General features: G+C 56.6%; 1 protein-coding gene and 1 long non-coding RNA gene across 2 annotated transcripts; one reads left to right on the top strand and one right to left on the bottom strand.

The window, feature by feature from the left end:
* Positions 1–948: 948 nt before the first annotated feature.
* On the bottom strand, positions 949–4607 carry LOC136792515 (uncharacterized). Its single transcript, XR_010836413.1, has 2 exons — positions 4539–4607; positions 949–1500 (listed from the first exon to the last, which is right to left on the bottom strand). It is a non-coding gene; the product is annotated as an uncharacterized lncRNA (long non-coding RNA).
* A 4820-nt stretch (positions 4608–9427) lies between these two features.
* SLC12A9 (solute carrier family 12 member 9) lies at positions 9428–18640 on the top strand. The gene is made up of 14 exons (XM_059038686.2): positions 9428–9527; positions 10266–10488; positions 10645–10779; positions 11228–11359; positions 11790–12098; positions 12751–12858; positions 12980–13091; positions 13664–13821; positions 13930–14012; positions 14196–14320; positions 14467–14659; positions 14834–15008; positions 15237–15383; positions 17346–18640. The coding sequence occupies exons 2-14, from the start codon at positions 10308–10310 to the stop codon at positions 18239–18241; spliced, it is 2754 nt and encodes a 917-aa protein (XP_058894669.1). The 5' UTR covers positions 9428–9527; positions 10266–10307; the 3' UTR covers positions 18242–18640.
* The last annotated feature ends 3 nt before the right edge of the window (positions 18641–18643 follow it).

The following is an 18643-nucleotide window of genomic DNA, read 5'->3' as shown; positions in this document are numbered from 1 at the left end:
TGTCTGTCTTTCCTGAGGCTGTTTCCTGTCGGGCTCCTAGGGGCCCTCGGCATGGCTGGGAGGGCCTTTCCTCTCGTCGCCATCCACCCCCTACCAAATCTCATCAGTTAGAGGGGAGGGTCCAGGAAAGCAGCTCCTCCCAGAAGAGCTGGAAGGAAAGAGCTTAGACTCAGAAGGTATTGAAGGGGGGCCGAGTATAGAGGAGCTGAGCAGCCGAGAGAGGGAAAGAGGAGTCCGTGGTGCTTGGGGGGTTGCCAAGCCCCTCTAACCCACAGCGAGCGCAGCCAGGCCTGCAGTGACCTCTTGTCCCAGCGCACTTATCTTGCTGCCACAAGTGGCGCCCCCCACACCCCTGCCCTTCCTCGTAGCCCTGCCTGGGTCCTGCTCCGGGGTGGGGGGGGGGGTCACAAGGGGCAGGAAACAGCCAGCTTGGCTGGAGCCAGGCAGACCAGGCCAGGGCTTGGGAATTCCCTCCTCCCTCCCCGATCCAAGTCCAGTATCCCTTCTTATTCAGTTTCTCCTCCGGGCTATCCATCTCCTCCCGACGCACCTTCCCCTGCTCTCACTCTGCACTCATTCTCTAGCCTCTAAGAGGTATGATTCTGTCTCCTCCTGGGCCCTGCCCTCAACGCCCCCTCAGGCTCTTGGTTGCTTGAATTGTCTCCTTTGATGGGGGATGCAGTTCAGCATCATGGTGGGGGTGTCGGTGCATGGCCGGAATGGAAGAGAAACCCAGGTGCACAGAGAAATGAGGCTGGGTGGAGCAAGGGGCTGATGAGACCGGAGGGGTGTACAACAGCTCACCGCAGATTCAAACCCTGTATTTCTGACCCCCTGAGGACTCCCGCAGCTAGAGCGAGCAAAGCACCACCTGCATCATAGGTCATCATCTCCCATCCCCCAGCAGGTAATTCAGTTCCTAATACCTAATGTACACCAGTCAAGGAATGAATAAAACGAAAGCTTTATTGAACACCTACTGTGTGCCAGGTGATCACCGTGCCAGTTTGCCAGATTTGTAAAACAGGGCTTCGCACCTCAAAGGTCTACACTCTGGTGGAAATCCCGTTATATCCCTCTTGCATGGAGATGATAGCTGAGATATTTCACTCCTATCCTCAAAAATCATCCTCGGCCTCTCCTGGGGGTGTTGAGGTCATTTCCTCCACCCTCGGACCACTTCGCGGGCAAGCTAATTCAGTATCCACTGAGTTTCATCACACAGGTGAGCATCCATGTTACTACCTGGTTTGATGCTTGATCCACAGGCTCAAACAAGTCTCGAGCCCTCCTTCCTTCATTGTTAGAGCACTTAGAGTACTTCACTGTGCTCCCAGCCCAAATATGAGGCTGTCATCCCTGTTCCCCGTCCGTGGTCAATATATTGCTGTGGCAGTGCCTGTGTGGAGCACACCTCTCCCCCAGCAGCGGGTAGGCTTTTCTCTTTGCTCGCCACCCGGTTGCAGTTGTTTGAAGTGGGCTTGGAGTTCAGGCTTTTTTCTATGTGTAATAAACAAACAACAAACAAATCATTCTTTTCACCATCAGTTGTAGAAATCATCACTCCTTTTCCCATATCCCAGTCCCCCTTGTAAGGCCCACCTGACCCTGTCAAGTCTAGAGTTAAGTTTACCTGGAAGCTCAGCAAGTTTAAATTTAGGCACCCCTCACCTTCCAGGCTCCTCCCACCACCCTGGTTAATGAGTGCCATCAATGTAAACAGTTTTCAAGGTGACTCACAGTAGGAGAATGTTTGAAATGGCCCCAAATCTTGCACCTCTTACACGAAAGGAATTTGATAGAGATTCTGACAGTACCAATAATAAGCTGTAAAGCTCAATGAGGTTCTTATAAACTCTCAACAATGAAAGAAAAAACATTGAATCAGCCATACTAGAGAAAAACAGACAAAGAGAATAGAAAATAATATTATAAAATCGTTATCGTATGAAGAGGTGGTCAAAGAGTTTGGATCTAAGAAACAGGACATGAAATGATTGTAGCGATGTGTAGGCAGCTATTAACTACAAATATTAGTGTTTTTCTAGATTTTGTAATATTTATGGTGTTTATCACCTTAACATTGCAACTGGTTGTGATTTCTCAACCTAGGTAAACATTAACTTTCACACCTAATTTTATATTCATGGTTTTGTTTTTGTTTTCTCAAGAAGGGTTCCCCCAAATTGTAAAAACATCAGGACCGGGCTTCCCTGGTGGCGCAGTGGTTGAGAGTCCGCCTGCCGATGCAGGGGATACGGGTTCGTGCCCCGGTCCGGGAAGATCCCACGTGCCGCGGAGCGGCTAGGCCCATGAGCCATGGCCGCTGAGCCTGCGCGTCCGGAGCCTGTGCTCTGCAACGGGAGAGGCCACAGCAGCGAGAGGCCCGCATACCGCAAAAAAAAAAAAAAAAGAAAAAAAAGAAAAGAATCCACCTGCCGATTCAGGGAACACAGGTTCGAGCCCTGGTCCGGGAAGATCCTACATGCCTCGGAGCAGCTAATCCTGTGCGCCACAACTACTGAGCCTGTGCTCCAGAGCCCGCGAGGCACAACTCCTGAAGCCCAGGCGCCTAACTGCAACAAAGACCCAATGCAGCACAAAATAAATAAATAAAATATATAAATTAAACAAACAAAAACACCAGGACCCAAAAAACCTGAATCCACTGCTCCTATGACCACCACAAACCTTCCTGAGCTCATCATATGCAAAGCTGTAATAGACACATGCCTTAATTTACTAGTGATTGTATATTTGCTTGTATGTGGCTCTAAGCTTCATGAAAGCAGGTGCAACATACGTTGTGTTCACTGCTTTAAGCCCCATGCAAGCCTTTCTCATAGTAAATGCTCAATAAATATTTGTGGACTATTTATCCACTTATTGATTAGTCATTCTTTAATTTACTCAGCAATAATTTTTTGTATATATATATATACACACACGCACGCACACACACACACACACACACACACACACACACACACACACACACACACACACACGGGGGTTTTTTTGGCCACGCCGCAAGGCATGTGGGATCTTAGTTCCCTGACCAGGGATCGAACCCGTGCCCCTCTGAAGTGGAAGTGCAGAGTCCCAACCACTGGACTGCCAGGGAAGTGCCCCAATAATGACTTTTTGAAGAATTACTATGAACCAAGCCTGGAAACACAAAGTTATCCTCTACCTTCTAGGACTTGACAGCCCAGGGTTAGAAATTGCCATAAAACCTCAACAGAGCACAGGAGGCTACGTGTTGAGCATAAAGGGTAGCAGGCAGAGGGTCCGATGGGATCACAGGGGAAGCACAGGAATCCAGCCTGCAGGTTCAAGGTGAGCTTTCTGGAGAAGATGATGCTCTCTGAATGAGTCCTAGAGGAGACTGCTGGGAAAGGTTGCTTTCAAGGCAGAAGGAACAGCAAGTACGAAAGCATGGATGTGGTGAGGTTGTCCTCAAGCTGACAGCGTTCACATCGCCAGGGTGTGGAGTGCAAGGATACTGACAATGGATGAGTGAGTTGGAGACCTAAAACCGAAGGGATTTTGGCAAAGAAGCAACATCGTCAGATTTGTTCCCACTTGTACAACTACGGAGAATAGACTGAAGGCAGAGAAACCAAATGCAGTTCTCCAAATGACAGGGAGGGCTTGAACTGACATGGATGAGTGGGTGGGGGGGGGGGAGGGGGGAGGATTCAAAAGATGTCAAGGAGTTAGAGTGGGCAGGACCTGGAGCCTGGCTGGGAGGGTGAGGGATTGGGCAGCTTGGTAGAAGCTAGTGAAACTGGCAGGAAGAAGATAGGCATGTTGCGTTTCAGATCCCTGTGTACCATCCAGGCGGGGCCAGAAGTGAGCTAGATCTGAGCTCAGTGGGTCTGCAGCTCAGAGACAGGATTTTGGCTGGAGATACCAGTTTGGGGGTTATTTGCATATGATGGCAATGGAAACCGCAGGGAGTGGGAATGGGGCTGTGGAGGAGGCTGTAGAGAATGGGAAGACTGAGGAAAGCTTTACTACTTCACCTTTTTTTATTCTAAACAAGCATTATCGAATTTAAATCATCATAGGAACCCCATTAGAGGATGGGCGTTGTTATGATATCCACTTTAAAAATGAGACAGGCTCAGAAGGTTAAGTGACCTGTGCAATGCACTCAGCTAGTAGCCAGCAGGTGGGCCTGACACTGCACTCAGCACACAGGACAGCCTTCCAGCCCCACCTCCAAGGACCTGTAGGACACACGTGTCCTTTTCCTCCTTCCTCTCACAGCCAGGCCAGGCTGAGGGCACTTCACTCCCTCAGCCTTGGACCCTTTCTCTTGAGGAGCCCCTACTTCCCACTAGACATTAAAGGGGTGTGATTTAGCCCCTAACATTCACCGGAGCCTGGCCCAGCCAGCCCCCAATCTTGGTGCTGGGGAAGAGGAAGGGGCCCTGAGCGCTGATGGTGCGGCAGGGGACTGAAACAGCCAAGACTGGAGGCAAAGCATCAGTGCGAGCGGATAAGGAGGGCAGGGGAAGGGCAGAGCTCACCTCAGAGGCCAGGGCTACCAGAAGGCAAGGAGGTAGAGAGAACGGAGGCAAGGGGGCCGGGGACCAGAGCTTAAAGGGAGGGCTGGGGCTGGGGAGTGCGGGGGGGAGGGGGGAAGAGGTAATGGGAGGCTCATTGTCCCAGCAGGGGGAAGTCTTTTGTTTCCTCTCTTCCCTTGGCAGCCTGACAGGATATGAGGCCAAGCCCCCCCTCCATGCCAGCATCCCCCCACCCACTGGACAGGGCCCTTCCCTTACCATTGTATTCTTGACAGGGATGGGGGCAGGGGCAATGGCTCTAGGCAGGAATACAAGGACTATTAGTGGCTGGGGGCTAGGCTACCGAGGTCCTGAAGAGACCAGAAGCCCCCGGGCTAGTTCGTGGAGCTTGGCAGGGAAAGCTCCGTGCCTCGGGAGGAGCAGGAAGCCAGGCCAGGGTGCGGCCTGCACCAAGGGTAGCAGGTCGGGCCAGGGGGCGGTAGGCTGGGCCCAGAGGAGATGACGCAGCCCTTCAGGCCTCTCCCAGCCCCCACCATTCCAGCGTGGGGGCCTGAGAGCTCACCTGAAATCCAGTGTTGACATCCCCCCCCACCAGGGCGGTTGGGATCTGATAGAGCCCAGCGAACTCCGGGGTCCGGCCTGGGCCCTCCACCGCCGCTTTCCTGTACTCCCTCCCTCCCCAGGATCCAGGAGTCTGGCCTCCCGCTGCGGTCCTCCAGGAACCCTGGAATTTCATCCATCCCCTCCTCTCCCTCCTGGGTCATTTTGCTCCATCAGCTGTTCCTGCAGGAAGGGCGCCCGGCTCAGCCTCGCCTCTCTTCCCGAGCCTTTTGTTTGCTGGGTCTGCAGGAAACTGTAGGGGCGGTGGCCAAGGGCTCATCTGCCCCTGGGCCCTGGGGGAGGGGGGGGTCCGGATTCACGAGACTTAATCCTGGGGAGCTCACGGCGGGGGTAGGGAGGCTCGATCGCCGGGGAATTCGCATTCAGGGCCTGAACTCGGAGTTGGGGCACCCGGGGGCGGGGATTGGACGTCCTATCTCCGAGGGGCGGTCCGGGTGTGTGTTCGGGGATTCCTAGAACTGGAGGCTGGAGGGACACCCCGAGGTGACCTAATAAGTGGGAGCCAACACGAGGGGAGAAAAATCTAGATACTGAATCCCACAATCTTGTCCTACACGCCTCGGATCCCGGGTATCCCAAGCGGTGGGGAGACGGTAGGCAGGTCAGCCCGAGCAGTTTCTGAGGATTGGCCAATTCCTTTTTCTTTTGAAAATGGTGGGGAAGAGGACCAGCACGTAGCCTACGAATTCACGCCTTCCCAGGACGCACCCGCAGACTAGGCGGCGGCGCGGACGCTCTAGCAAGCTGGCGCCCTCTCTTTGGTTGCCCTCTCTCTGAGGCCACCCTGGGCGCCGCCATATTCCCTTCCTAGCGGGCAGGGCGGGGCTAATGCAGTCACGTGAGGAGCAAGCCCTCGGGACCGCGATGGTGCCCAGAGCCGTCAGAGAATGGTTCCTGAGGTCCACTCGAGTGCCAGCGGCTGTTAGAAGTACCGGAGCTAGAGCAGCGAAGAAAAGACAAGTTCCTGTTTCGTGGAGCTTAACTTTCTGTTGGGAATAGACAGTCAAGTAAACGACAAGTGTTAGTGTTAAGCGCTATGGAGAAAAAAAATAGGAAAGTGGGATGGGAAGGAAGGTATAGTTCAATATTAAATGGGACTGGTGGAGAAGATTTCACTAAGAAGGTAATATTTGAGTTCCGAAGACAAAGGAGGCTCATGCCCTGTGTGCCCACAGGGCGTTCTTGGGAACAGCCCAGAGGTCGTTGTGGGGTAAGATCAGGAGATGATCTTACCCCACAGAGGTGAGGGCAGGATGCAGATCGGGTAGGGCTTCATGCGTAGGGTGCCCATGTAATATGTAGACCACTCTGGGTCACTTCTGAGCGAAGGATATGCTGTTAATACTTATGCTAAGGCAACAGGCATAAACTGGTAGCTGGACTGTAGTCGGTGAATCAGAAGGGAAGCATGGTTACCTTAAGGGACTTTGATTTTTACTCTGAGGAAAATGGGAAACCACTGGACAGTTTTGAAAAGAGAAGTGTCATGAATGGATACTTGCTTTTTGAATAGCATCACTCTAATCTGTTGAGAATAGAATGTAGGGGCCAGGGCAGAAGCAGGCACACCAGTTAGGGGGCCACCAGTCAGGGAGCTGTTGCAATAATGCAGGCAAGAGATGATGGTGACTTGGACTAGGGTGATAAATTGGGGTTGGATACCGGTTGTATTTTAAAAGTAGAGGACAGAGGGAGACGCAAGAGGGAAGACATATGGGAACATATGTATATGTATAACTGATTCACTTTGTTGTAAAGCGGAAGCTAACACACCATTGTAAAGCAATTATACTCTAATAAAGATGTTAAAAAAAAAAGTAGAGGCCAAAGGGATTGCTGATGGGTTGGATGTGGGGTGTAAGAGAGAGTGTTCAAGCACAACCCCAAGGTTTCTGACCTAAGCAACTGGGCAAGTGGGACAAGCACAAGAGGAGGAGGTTGTGGGGGTGGGGTATGTTCAGGCATTGGATTTGGGATATGCCAAGTTTGAGTTGCCCGTTTGATGTCCACGCGGAGATGTTAGTATATTCTTGCAAGTCTGAAATTCAGAGTAGAGATCTGGGCTGTAGATACACCCTTGAGGCACTGTTAAAGAGATGGTATTTAAAACTAGGGGATTGGATGAGATCACCAAGGGAGTGGGTGTAAGTGGTGAAAAGATGTCTGTGGACTGAGCTTCCAGTGCTCAGTGGAGCCTCCAGTCCACAGTGGCCTCTTGGCTGTTCCTCCAACACACTAGGAGTGCTCCAGAATTGAGACCAGAGATGAGGAAGAACCAGCAAAGGAGACTGAACGGGAGGATAGTTGCATTTACCAGGGCTGTGATTTTGCCAGGAGGTGTAATAAAGTGAGAGATGGGCAAGGGAGTGCTTTTCACTGACTGTGAACTTTAAGCTGGGTAAGAAGGGAAGTGAGTGGGGGGCAGTGGGCAGAGGGCAGGATCAATGGGTTGAGGCTCTGGTGAGGTGCAGGAGTGTTCGGGTCAGTGCATGACAAAGACCCGCCCCTTGACCAAACTTCAGTCAGTTTCCTCTGAACCTTCTTCTGGACTAGGCCTCGACCTTAGCCCCCATCCTTGCTGGGCCTTCCTAGCTCAATTGCGAGAGAACCCACCCACCCTTCATATCTGATCACCCTGGCCTGCCTTCAGCAAGGACCCTGTTAGGTCCCTTTAGCTAGAATCCCCCAATGCTCGGTGCTTGCCCCTAGTAACTTCCCATTCACTGACCCCCTCATTCTGCTTGTTGGCTCTAAATCCCCAGCTGTTTTTGCTGTATTTGGAGTTGAGCCCGTTTTCTCTCCCCTATTGTGAGTCTTGACACCTATTGCAATAGCTCTGAGTAAGGTCTTCTTTACTGTTTTAGCAAGTGTCCGATTATTTTTTGTCCTCAACAGGCATAACTAGAAGTGGTGAATGAAAAGAGGAAAGGGTACATTACTGGTAATGACAAAGTCTAGGCATCACCATTGGGTGGGATGGAGGGTGAGATCTATGCAGAAGTGGAGTTTAAGCACCTGCCAGACCAGGGTGTTGGAAGTCTCATCCATGTGGATGTTGAAATCACCAAAAATTGTGACAGGAGGGATGTTGGAGAGACCCAGGAGCCAAGCTCCGTGTTGTGGGTAGCAGAGGTGACCACTGAAAATGCCACAGTTTAACTGCTCATGAGACCTCTCCCTGGTAAAGCCACATTTGTGCTGCTTTGAGCCCCTTCCTCTCCTAGGGAAAGGTTGCAGATAATTTACAGCCAAAGGCCAGTGGCAGGAAAAGCGGTGTTCATTTCCTGAGGCTCAAATGACAGTGTAACCATGAAGGACTCTATAAAGTTAGGAAATTATTACTGAAGTTCTCCAAGCTTCAACTTGCTAATGTGAAAAATGGAAATCATAGCGGGATCTACCTCACAAAGTGGTTATGCATATTTCATATAGTACCGTATGCAAATTAGTTGTTGAACATTTCGGTATTGTTCTCAAGTGCCTATTAGTTTATTGAACACTCACGGCAACCTTAACCGGGCCTAGTTAATCCCCATTTTACAGATGAGGAAACGTTGCCAGGTGGTGCCGATGTTGATGGCGCCTGTAAAGAGTGAGGGGTGGGTCCTAACTCTCAGAGGTTCAAAAGTCTGGAGGGGACAACCTTGCGGGGAGGCACGAAAGCGGGCGGGGGACCAGTCCGACTGAGGCGGCTTGCGCCTCCAGGGCTCGCCCGGATCGGCGGCCAATGGCTCCCTCTGGTGGCGGAAGAGAGGAGAGCAGCCAGTGGGCTGGACAAGGAGCGAGAGGAGGGCGCCGCAGGGGCCAGGGCTGAGGCCAGGACCTGGTGGGCTTTGCAAGGATCCGAGAGGCTGGAGGAGTAGGACCCCGGAAGGCGTGGGCAGACAGGGCCCCGCGTTCCGGGTGGTGCACCTGGGCCAGGTGTTGTGGTCCCGCCCACCTGCCGGAGGCCTTCCGCCGTCACGACACGCCCCTTTCAGCAGTGTCTCCTCCGGGCGCCTCCGAGCTCCGAGTGGGGTACCGCCCGCGCGGCGGTCGCCTGCTTGCACCAGGGTGATAGGCGCAGTGAGAGCCGTGGCCCTGCCGGAGACGCATGTCTGAGTGGCGACCCCGGGCAGCACCCAGGTCGCACGTGGGGCGGGAGCTGCGCAGGCAGTGGGAGCCGGGAGGGGCGGGGCTTCCCCGGGCTCGCCCACGGGGCGGGGCCGGGCCCGGGGACCAATGAGGCGCGTGTGTGCTGGGGGCGGGTCAGGCTCCGGGCCTGGCATCCCGGTAGCCACAGCTGTCTTTTCCGGCACCGGCGCCCCCTCCGCCAGTAGCCGACTCTCCGGCTCTCGGGGATCACCCCCGAGCGGCTGCGTCCTCCGGTGGGTAAGTGAACGCCCTGCCACACCCGGGCGGTGAGGGTGTGCCTGGCCGGGGAGGAGCGAATCTCGGCCGCCTGCAACCCGCCCCGGGAGAAAGTGGGCAGGAACCGGTGTGGGAGGAGGACCACCTTGGGTCGCCGGACGGTGTTTTTGTTTTGGTCGTCGAGGAGTTGTTGGGGCGGTAGAGTCTGGCCTGTGTGGGTGGGAGGAATCTGGTGAGATTAAGGGAAGAGGAGGCTGTTTGAGATGGGTTGAGGGAGAGTTGATGGAGGTTGGGGCTTTGGAAGATTCGGAAGTTTCTTATCGCCCGGGGATGAGGTGATTGCATGGAGCATCTTGGGGGGCGGCTCCGGACTCCGGAGGAGAGGGTGAGGAGGGCCTCCTGCCCATCACTCACTTCCCTTTTGGGGGATCTGCTTCCTCTTGTGCTGCTAGTTAAGAAGGCGGAGGATCTTTGCACCTTTCCAGAGCCACTGCCATCCCTAGTCTCAGGGATACGGGGGAAGGGGTGGCCTCAGGAGCTTGGAGGGGCCCTGGTACCCACTGCTGAGGCTTAAGAGTCTGCCATTGTTGGGGCAGTGGCGGGGACCAGTCTGCCCTCCACTAACTCTTTGAGTTGTTGGTGAACGTGAGTGTGTCTGTGTATGTGTTTCCTTTTGGGGGAAGCTTCTGGGTGTTTGGTTAGAGGTGTTTTGTGGGGGGGCTTCACGGAGCTGCCTTCCACTCAGCAAACTCTTTGCAGGCTTCATAACCCATTGGCGGCTTCCTCTGCCCGCTGTCGACCATGGCTAATGAGAACTCTCCTCTGCTGGCCTACCGGCTCCTGGGGGAGGAGGGGGTTTCCTTCCCTGCCAATGGAGCCGGGGGTCCTGGAGGGGCGTCTGCCCGGAAGCTCTCCACCTTCCTGGGTGTGGTGGTACCCACGGTCCTGTCTATGTTCAGTATAGTTGTCTTCTTGAGGATTGGTGAGTGGCAGGGGTTTACTCGGGGGTGCAGGGGGGTGGGACTGGGATGAGGTTGCGAAGGGCCCTGGGAGAAGTGGGTGGGTGAAGGGCTTGGGGTGGGCTGGGGGGTGCGGTGGCTGAGCCGCCATCTCACCTGCTTCGCCACTCCTGTCCCAGGGTTCGTCGTGGGCCATGCTGGGCTGCTGCAGGCTTTGGCCATGCTCCTGGTTGCCTACTTCATCCTGGCACTCACCGTCCTCTCCGTCTGTGCCATCGCTACCAATGGAGCTGTGCGGGGGGGCGGAGCCTACTGTATCCTCCAACGTCGGTGGACAGGGGTCTGGGCTCTTCTGTCTTATAGGGGGGAGGAGAGGACCCCTCCCTGCATCCCCTGGGGGGGAGGGTAGGACAGCAGACAGGTTGGTATGGGGAAGGTGACAAACGCGACCTGACACGTTAGTGCCACTTTCCAGTTCACCAGGGGTCTTCCCGGCTGCCATTTTGTTTCTAATTGACAATCCTGTCAGGTAGGTAGTATTCATCTTATGGACGAGGAAATTCAAGAGCATTAGTGACTTGGGCAAAGCCACGTGGCTTGGGAGTAGCTGCGGTGGGACACACTGCCTCTGGGAACAGTCCCGTGTGTTCAGGGAGATGAGGCCTGGAGGGCCAGCTGCATGGTGCTTTGTGCCCGGGCCTTTCCTCACGCTCCAGTTCAGTTTCTTTTCCCTTAACGCTCACCCCCTGCTTCCACTTTCAGTCCTTATCAGTCGAACCCTGGGGCCTGAGGTCGGGGGCAGCATTGGCCTCATGTTCTACCTGGCTAACGTCTGTGGCTGTGCTGTCTCCCTGCTGGGGCTGGTGGAAGCCATGCTGGATGTCTTCGGGGCTGGTTTGTGCCCCCCACCCTGGTCTGGGCAGCTCTGAGGATTTGCCGGGTCTGGGACTCTGGGATCATGGCAGGGAGAGAAGCCCTCTCCAGGAGAGATGCATAGCAGTCCTTTAGCTCAACTTCCTTGAGCTCCTGCTGTGTGCCCAGCCTCGTGCAGACATCCAGACATCGGAGAGAATGTCCTGGCCCGTGAGGAGCTTCCCGTCTAGTCAGGGAGGCCAGATTAACACTCCTAAAATTGACAGAGCAAGATTGGCGGTACCCACCAGGCAGGGCTAGGATGCTGGGGTACAGCTGTGGGGGGGGAGTGGGAAAGATGGCCTCTCTGAGGACAGGTGGGCCAAAGATGGGGTCTCTTCCTGCTTTGAATCATGGTTGGGGTCCCTCCTTGGGGGTGTGGCTTTCTAACTCCGTTCCTTCCTCTCTACAGATGCCACAGGGTCCAGCGGGCTCCGCGTCCTACCCCAGGGCTACGGCTGGAACCTGCTCTATGGCTCCTTGCTGCTGGGCCTTGTGGGCGGGGTCTGCACCCTGGGGGCCGGCCTCTACGCCCGTGCCTCCTTCCTCACCTTCCTGCTGGTCTCAGGTTCCCTGGCCTCTGTGCTGGTCAGCTTTGTGGCTGTGAGGCCCAGGGACATCCCTTTGACCCCTAGGCCTGGCCCCAACGGCTCCTCCCTGCCGCCCCAGGTTGCCCACTTCACCGGCTTCAACAGCAGCACCCTGAAGGCCAATTTGGGCGGTGAGCTGGGTGCAGGAGCCCTGCGGTTCTCCGGGGCGAGGGGCGGGCGTGTGTGTGTGGGGCGGGGCGGGGCGGGGCTTGGAATCCCTGGATGAGAAGAGATGTCAGAGAAAATCTGGGACAGGAGGTCTGGACCTGGAACAGTACAGGTTGATTAAGATCTGTTGGGCGTGTATTGGCCGCTGTCTGTTTGACCCAGCTGGGCACGAGAGTGACCACAAGACAGTCCCTACCTCAGAGGAACTTGTTTAGCTGGAGAGATAAGATGCACATTCAGGAGACAAATTGCATAATAGGACAGAGTGTGATTCAAGTAGACGAGAAGAACAGAGGAGTCCAGAGGAGGGAGACCTGGGTTTGGGCCGGGGAGGGCGCGAGCCGGTGGAGCTAGAGGTGGCGCGAGCGGGGTTGGGAAATTCAGGTAGGAGGTGGAGGGAAGGCGTCTTAGGAAAGAGCGTGGATGAAGGCCTGGAGGGAGGACCGGAGGCGATGAGGTCAGCTGAGCCAGGGCCAGAGGCGGGTCAGGGCTGGCGCCTTGGTGAGCTGGTGAGGGCCGTGGGCAGGCAGTGGGGGGAGATTGAGAGCGTGAGGAGAGGGTAGCAGGGCCAGAACGCCCGGATCGCTAGGACGGGTGCTGATTCCCTCTCCTCAGCTGGCTACGCCAAGGACTACACCACAGGGGCCACGATGACCTTTGCTAGCGTCTTTGCCGTCCTTTTTAACGGCTGCACGGGCATCATGGCTGGGGCCAACATGTCAGGTGAGAGTCCTTGGGGGAGGGGGGCCGCCTTGCCACCTGTGCCCCTACAGGGCACTGAGGCTTCAGGGATACAGGGCGTGGTGGAGGGTTGACCGCCCTCCCTCTGCTTCCCGCCCTCCAGGGGAGCTTCAGGATCCCAGCCGGGCCATTCCTCTGGGCACGATTGTTGCCGTCGCCTATACTTTCTTCATCTACATCCTGCTTTTCTTCCTCTCCAGCTTCACCTGTGACAGGTGCCTGGGTGGGGGTGAGCCTGGTCCTTGAGCGGGTGGAGTGGAGGTGTTGTCACACCCGGATCACCAAGGGAAGCACGGGCCGGGGCGGGGGGGGGGGGCGCAGGTACCCAAGCTGTTGGGGGGGTGTGGAGAAAATGGGGACTGTTCCTCCCACTGGGAGAGAGTTAGAGCTGCTGCCCTGGATGCGGAGGGCTGGCTACATGGTAACAGCCAACCCGAAGCCAGCATTTGCTTTGTGCCTGGTACTATTGTAAGTACTCGGTTTGGGGGTGGGGTGGGGAACCGCTTTCTAGTCAATTTGTATTTCCATAAATATTTGGCTTCCTGTGCACGTACTGTTGGGAATGTGCACCCTGTGATTAAATCCAAAGCAGCCCGACGACAACCAGTGAATGCCAAGTCTGACCCCTGGGCACGCTTGACCTATTAATACGGTCCCTGAGATCAGGGCTGGGGTCAGTTCGGAATACCCAGCGCTTAACCTCGGCCAGTGTCGTGAGAACCGTTCTCACCAGGCCCCTAGGATGGGTGCACATTTATTATCTGCATCCTCCTTTCCTTCCCTGTAGGATCCTGCTGCAGGAGGACTATGGGTTCTTCCAAGCCATCAGCCTGTGGCCCCCCCTGGTGCTGACCGGTATCTATGCCACATCGCTCTCAGCCTCCATGAGCTCCCTCATCGGCGCCTCCCGCATCCTCCACGCCCTGGCCCAGGACAACCTCTTCGGTGCGCTGGCCCCTGCCTCGTGCCCGGCTCTGAGCGCACCCTCCCGTGTCTGTCTCGGTCCCCACCTTGGCCCAGGCTGATGTATCCGCTGCGTTTCCGTTTGCACAGGAGCGATCCTGGCGCCAGCTAAGGTTGTATCCCAAGGGGGGAACCCCTGGGGAGCCGTGCTGTATTCTTGGGGCCTAGTGCAGGTAAGCTGTCCTCTTCAAGTGGCCCTCACCCTCACCGTGAGCACCCCCACCCCGGTTACACTCGCGGGACCAGGGAGGGTCAGCCGCGCACTGGGAGGCGTGCCTGGAAAGGCGGGCTGTGTTGGCGCTTGACGGGGGGGCGGGGCGCGCGGATGGACGCCCAGCCTCTTGGTCCTTGTCCAGCTGGTGCTCCTGGCTGGGACGCTGAACACGCTGGCCGCTGTGGTCACTGTCTTCTACTTGGTGGCCTATGCTGCCGTGGACCTGTCCTGCCTGAGCCTCGAGTGGGCCTCGGCCCCCAACTTCCGGTGAGCGAAGGCGATGCCTGTGTCCTCAGAGAAAGACAGGGAGGAATGGGAAGGCCTGGGACCAAGCGGGGAGAGGCTGGGGACGGAGTGGAGCGGCTCGCTGTTGGGGCGGCCCTGAGCCTCCTTCCTTCTCTGTCGGCCCCCAGCCCCACCTTCAACCTCTTCTCGTGGCACACCTGCTTGCTGGGGGTGGCCTCCTGCCTGCTCATGATGTTTCTCATCAGCCCCGGGGCCGCTGGCGGCTCCCTGCTTCTCATGGGCCTGCTTTCTGCCCTGCTCACTGCTCGAGGAGGCCCCAGCAGCTGGGGTTACGTCAGCCAGGCCCTGCTTTTCCATCAGGTGGGAGGAGCTGGGGGAGGGGGCGGGGCGGGGCGGGGGTGGGACGGGAACGCCCACACCCGGAGGAGGAGGCCTCCTCTTCCCAGGGCTGCTGCCGCTGGTTCCGGCCCAGGTGGTGAATGGGGGCTGCGCCCCGGAGGAGCCCTTCCTCCTGTCACCTCACCTGGTCCCCAGGTGCGGAAGTACCTGCTCCGGCTGGACGTCCGGAAGGACCACGTGAAGTTCTGGCGGCCGCAGCTGCTCCTGCTGGTGGGGAACCCCCGGGGCGCGCTGCCTCTGCTGCGGTTGGCCAACCAGCTCAAGAAAGGGGGCCTCTATGTGCTGGGCCATGTCACCCTGGGAGACCTCGGTCAGTTGCCCGCCACTCACCCCTCCACCCCGACCTCTCTCTCCCTCCCTCCCGTTCCCAGAAGCTCTTTGTGTTTCTTTGTGCCCCAGAGGCCTCGTGCTTCTTCCCAGATGAGCCTCCCTACCAGCCATACCCCTGCCCAGACCTTTCTTTTCTGCCCACGTGGACTTGGACTCTAGGAGAGAGTATGTGAATCTGGCCCACATGGGCTGCCTGCCTCCTCCGCAGACTCGCTGCCCTCGGACCCCGTGCAGCCGCAGTACGGGGCGTGGCTGAGCCTGGTGGACCGGGCCCAAGTGAAGGCCTTCGTGGACCTCACCCTCTCGCCCTCCGTGCGCCAGGGCGCTCAGCACCTGCTGCGGATCTCGGGTCTTGGTGAGCTTTTCCTCTCCGGGTGCCCTCAGCCCCCCACTCCGTGGCCCCTCTCCATCTCTGCTCCCCTCCCCCAGAGAGTCAACCACAGATTGCAAACTCCGAAAGGAACCCACAGTCTAGTGCAGACAGGACTTGCTTCTCAAAGATAAAAGACTGTGTGATGAGGTCTCCGAGGTGATGCCTTAAGGACTAGAGATGGAGCAACACCGTTTGTTTGTTTTCTTTCTGACCCATGCTTGGGGCACAGGCTCTGAAGAACAGGTTGTCTTTCAGGGGGCAGTGGAAGAACTATTTGAGGGGGGGCTGCCCCGTCAAATCTAGGATAGATGCTTTCTAACCACCAGAGTTCAGAGAGAGGAAGACCAGTATCACCAATGTGGCCGGGAAAGGTTTTGTGGTGAGATGGTATCTCAGCTGGGCCTTGAGAGGAGCGGAGAAGTAGCGAGCCGTGTAACGTGGCCCCCAGAGACTACAAAGGGCGCCGGGGGTGTGTGGGTCTGATGCTGTCGCATGGAGTGGAACAGTCCCAGCTCCGTGACTGTGTCTTCGTGCCAAGGCCTCCAGCCCAGCTCCCCAGCTTCCTCCAAATCCCCGCTCAGCGCCTCCATCTTTCTCAACCCCAGGACTGGCGGCTATGCCCTCTCTGAGCGCATAGCTTCCTGCTCCACTTACAATCTGGCTAAAGTTCAAGTGTTGGACATTGCCCTGGTCCGTGTCAATCAGAACCCTGGAAAATGCTCAGGAGGGGGTGTGACTACTTTCATTTGCAAGATCAGCTGGAGTTCCCACCTGCCAAGGTGTTTTGGGGGTGTCATCAAGCATTGTTAGCTAGAACCTGGAGCATCGGAGGGCTTGTCTCTCCTCAGCCCCACCTTTTGTTGGGGAGAGGCCCTTGGTCTCTGGACCAGGAGAGCACTCCTTTCACGCAATTCATCCTGCAGAAAATGATTCAAATGAAAAGGAAAAGGTTTCCTTTAAGTGGTCAATCCCCCAGCATGGAGAATTTGATTTACTGGCAGGTTTTTGAGTACACCTTTTGTCCCATGAGAAGGGGTCTTAGAGGAGGTCTGAGTCTTCCTGTAAACTCAGCCCTGGTACAGGGGAAATTATCTGATTCCATATTCGTTATTCAGATACTAAACCCAGGAGCTGTCAGCAGGGACTGGGGGCTTTGTGGTTGGTGTACCACCAGCTTAGTGGCTCAGAGAATGGGCTCCGGTGCTGGGTACATCGTGTCCACTTGCTGACCCCAGTGTCTGTCAGCCATGAGCCTTTGGGCAAGCGACTTCACCTCTCTGGGTCTCAGGTTCCTTATCTGTAAAAGGGGGTGAGTAACAGTCCCTACCTCATACTGTTGCTTCAAGGATCAGATGAGTTAAAACACAAAGTGCTTTCGACAGGATCGGGGCTCCAGTCAGCGTGCAGATGGTGGCTCACAGGGGACAGTGCTTTGGACACGCTGTCGTTAGGGCTTTGCAGTCACAGAAACGGATTGTGCAGCCCCAGCCCTGAGTTCTCATCCTCCCCTAGCAGGGTCTGAGCGCTCTTTCCCTGGGGATTGAGGCCATGAGCTTGACCAATCAGGGGGTCCCATCTGCCAGTGGAGTCAGACTTGGATCTCCCATCATGAAAAAGGTGTTGAAGCCCAGAGTGAATACATCCTACTGCCCCGGAACGGAAGTGCTTCTTAGTTACAAGAATCCTAAGGCGGACTTTGCCTATTTAAATGGGGGAGATTAGTCATGGAGGTAAATCAAATAAGTGCATGTGAAAGTGTTTGGGAAAACTAAAAGTCATTATGCAGATGTGCATAATGTTGCCTTAAGAGGCCAAGCACAATGCACACGTCATACCTGATGGCTGACACACGTTGCTGTCAGCGGGTGGGAGTGGGCACCTATTAGCATAGTGTGAACTCAGCCGTGAGTCTGACTCCTGTGGGTTCCTTCCTGCCTACCCCAGGTGGCATGAAGCCCAACACGCTGGTCCTGGGTTTCTACGACGATGCCGCACCCCAGGACCACTTCCTGACGGACCCAGCTTTCTCTGAGCCTGCGGATGGCACCCAGGAGGGCGGGTCCCCGGCTCTGACCACCCTGTTCCCTCCACCCCGGGCTCCAGGAAGCCCCCGGGCTCTCAGTCCCCAGGACTACGTGGCCACAGTGGCAGACGCCCTGAAGATGAACAAGAATGTGGTTCTGGCCCGGGCCTGTGGAGCCCTGCCCCCCGAGCGCCTAAGCCGGGGATCTGGGGGCACCTCTCAGCTGCATCACGTGGACGTGTGGCCCCTCAACCTGCTGCGGCCCCGGGGCGGGCCCGGCTACGTGGATGTCTGCGGCCTCTTTCTGCTGCAGATGGCAACCATCTTGGGCATGGTGCCTGCTTGGCACAGTGCCCGCCTGCGGATCTTCTTGTGCCTGGGGCCTCGCGAGGCGCCAGGGGCAGCCGAGGGGCGGCTGCGGGCACTGCTGAGCCAGCTGAGGATCCGGGCCCAGGTGCAGGAGGTGGTGTGGGGCGAGGGGTCTGCGTCGTCCCAGGAGCCGGAGGAGGAGGAGGAAGAAGGGGACTTCGTGAACGGCAGGCGGGGAGACGCCGAGGCAGAGGCCCTGGCACGCAGCGCCAACGCCCTGGTTCGGGCCCAGCAGGGGCGCGGCGGAGGAGGGGGGCCTGGTGGCCCTGAGGGTGGGGAAGGCGAGGAGGGGCCCGCCACCGCCCTGACCTTCCTGTACCTGCCTCGGCCACCTGCTGACCCTGCTCGCTACCCTCGCTACCTGGCGCTGCTGGAAGTTCTGAGCCACGACCTGGGCCCCACGCTGCTAATTCATGGCGTCACCCCTGTCACTTGCACTGATCTCTGATGCCCATTCCAAGTGGAGAGTGTCCAGCTAATCGTAATCGGGTGGCCCACCTTGATTACGGGGTGAGGAGGGGAAGGGCAGCCTTCCACCCGCCTGGCACATGGGACTCGGACCCTGGTGGAGGTATTAGGGGATCCTGGTCTCTGGCATCTCTCGGTCTCTGGGAGAGGGGCCCCGGTGCAGGGCAGCTGTCCCCGCCACCACGGGGGAGGCCTCCCTCCCCCGCTGGCCTCCCTCCCTTCACCCGTGCCTTGACGGGGGCTGGGTCTCCGCTTGTGACTCTAGGCTACCTCAGTCTCCCCACCTCGCCCAACAGACTCCCCGACCCCTGGGGTTTTGATGTTTTTGTTCTGTTTTATTTTTCTAACTGCTGAACGTGAATAAAAGATCAAAACACTACGC

Source organism: Kogia breviceps, chromosome 14, assembly GCF_026419965.1.
Source record: "Kogia breviceps isolate mKogBre1 chromosome 14, mKogBre1 haplotype 1, whole genome shotgun sequence".
NCBI classification, from domain to species: Eukaryota; Metazoa; Chordata; class Mammalia; order Artiodactyla; family Physeteridae; genus Kogia; species Kogia breviceps.
This window is presented reverse-complemented; position numbering and strand designations above follow the sequence as displayed.

Coding starts and splice junctions, on each gene's coding strand:
- SLC12A9 (XM_059038686.2), top strand. CDS start 10,308: ATGGCTAATGAGAACTCTCCTCTGCTGGCCTACCGGCTCCTGGGGGAG. Junction 13,822..13,929: donor GGCCCAGGACAACCTCTTCG/GTGCGCTGGCCC, acceptor CCGTTTGCACAG/GAGCGATCCTGGCGCCAGCT. Junction 14,660..14,833: donor AGGCCCTGCTTTTCCATCAG/GTGGGAGGAGCT, acceptor CCTGGTCCCCAG/GTGCGGAAGTACCTGCTCCG.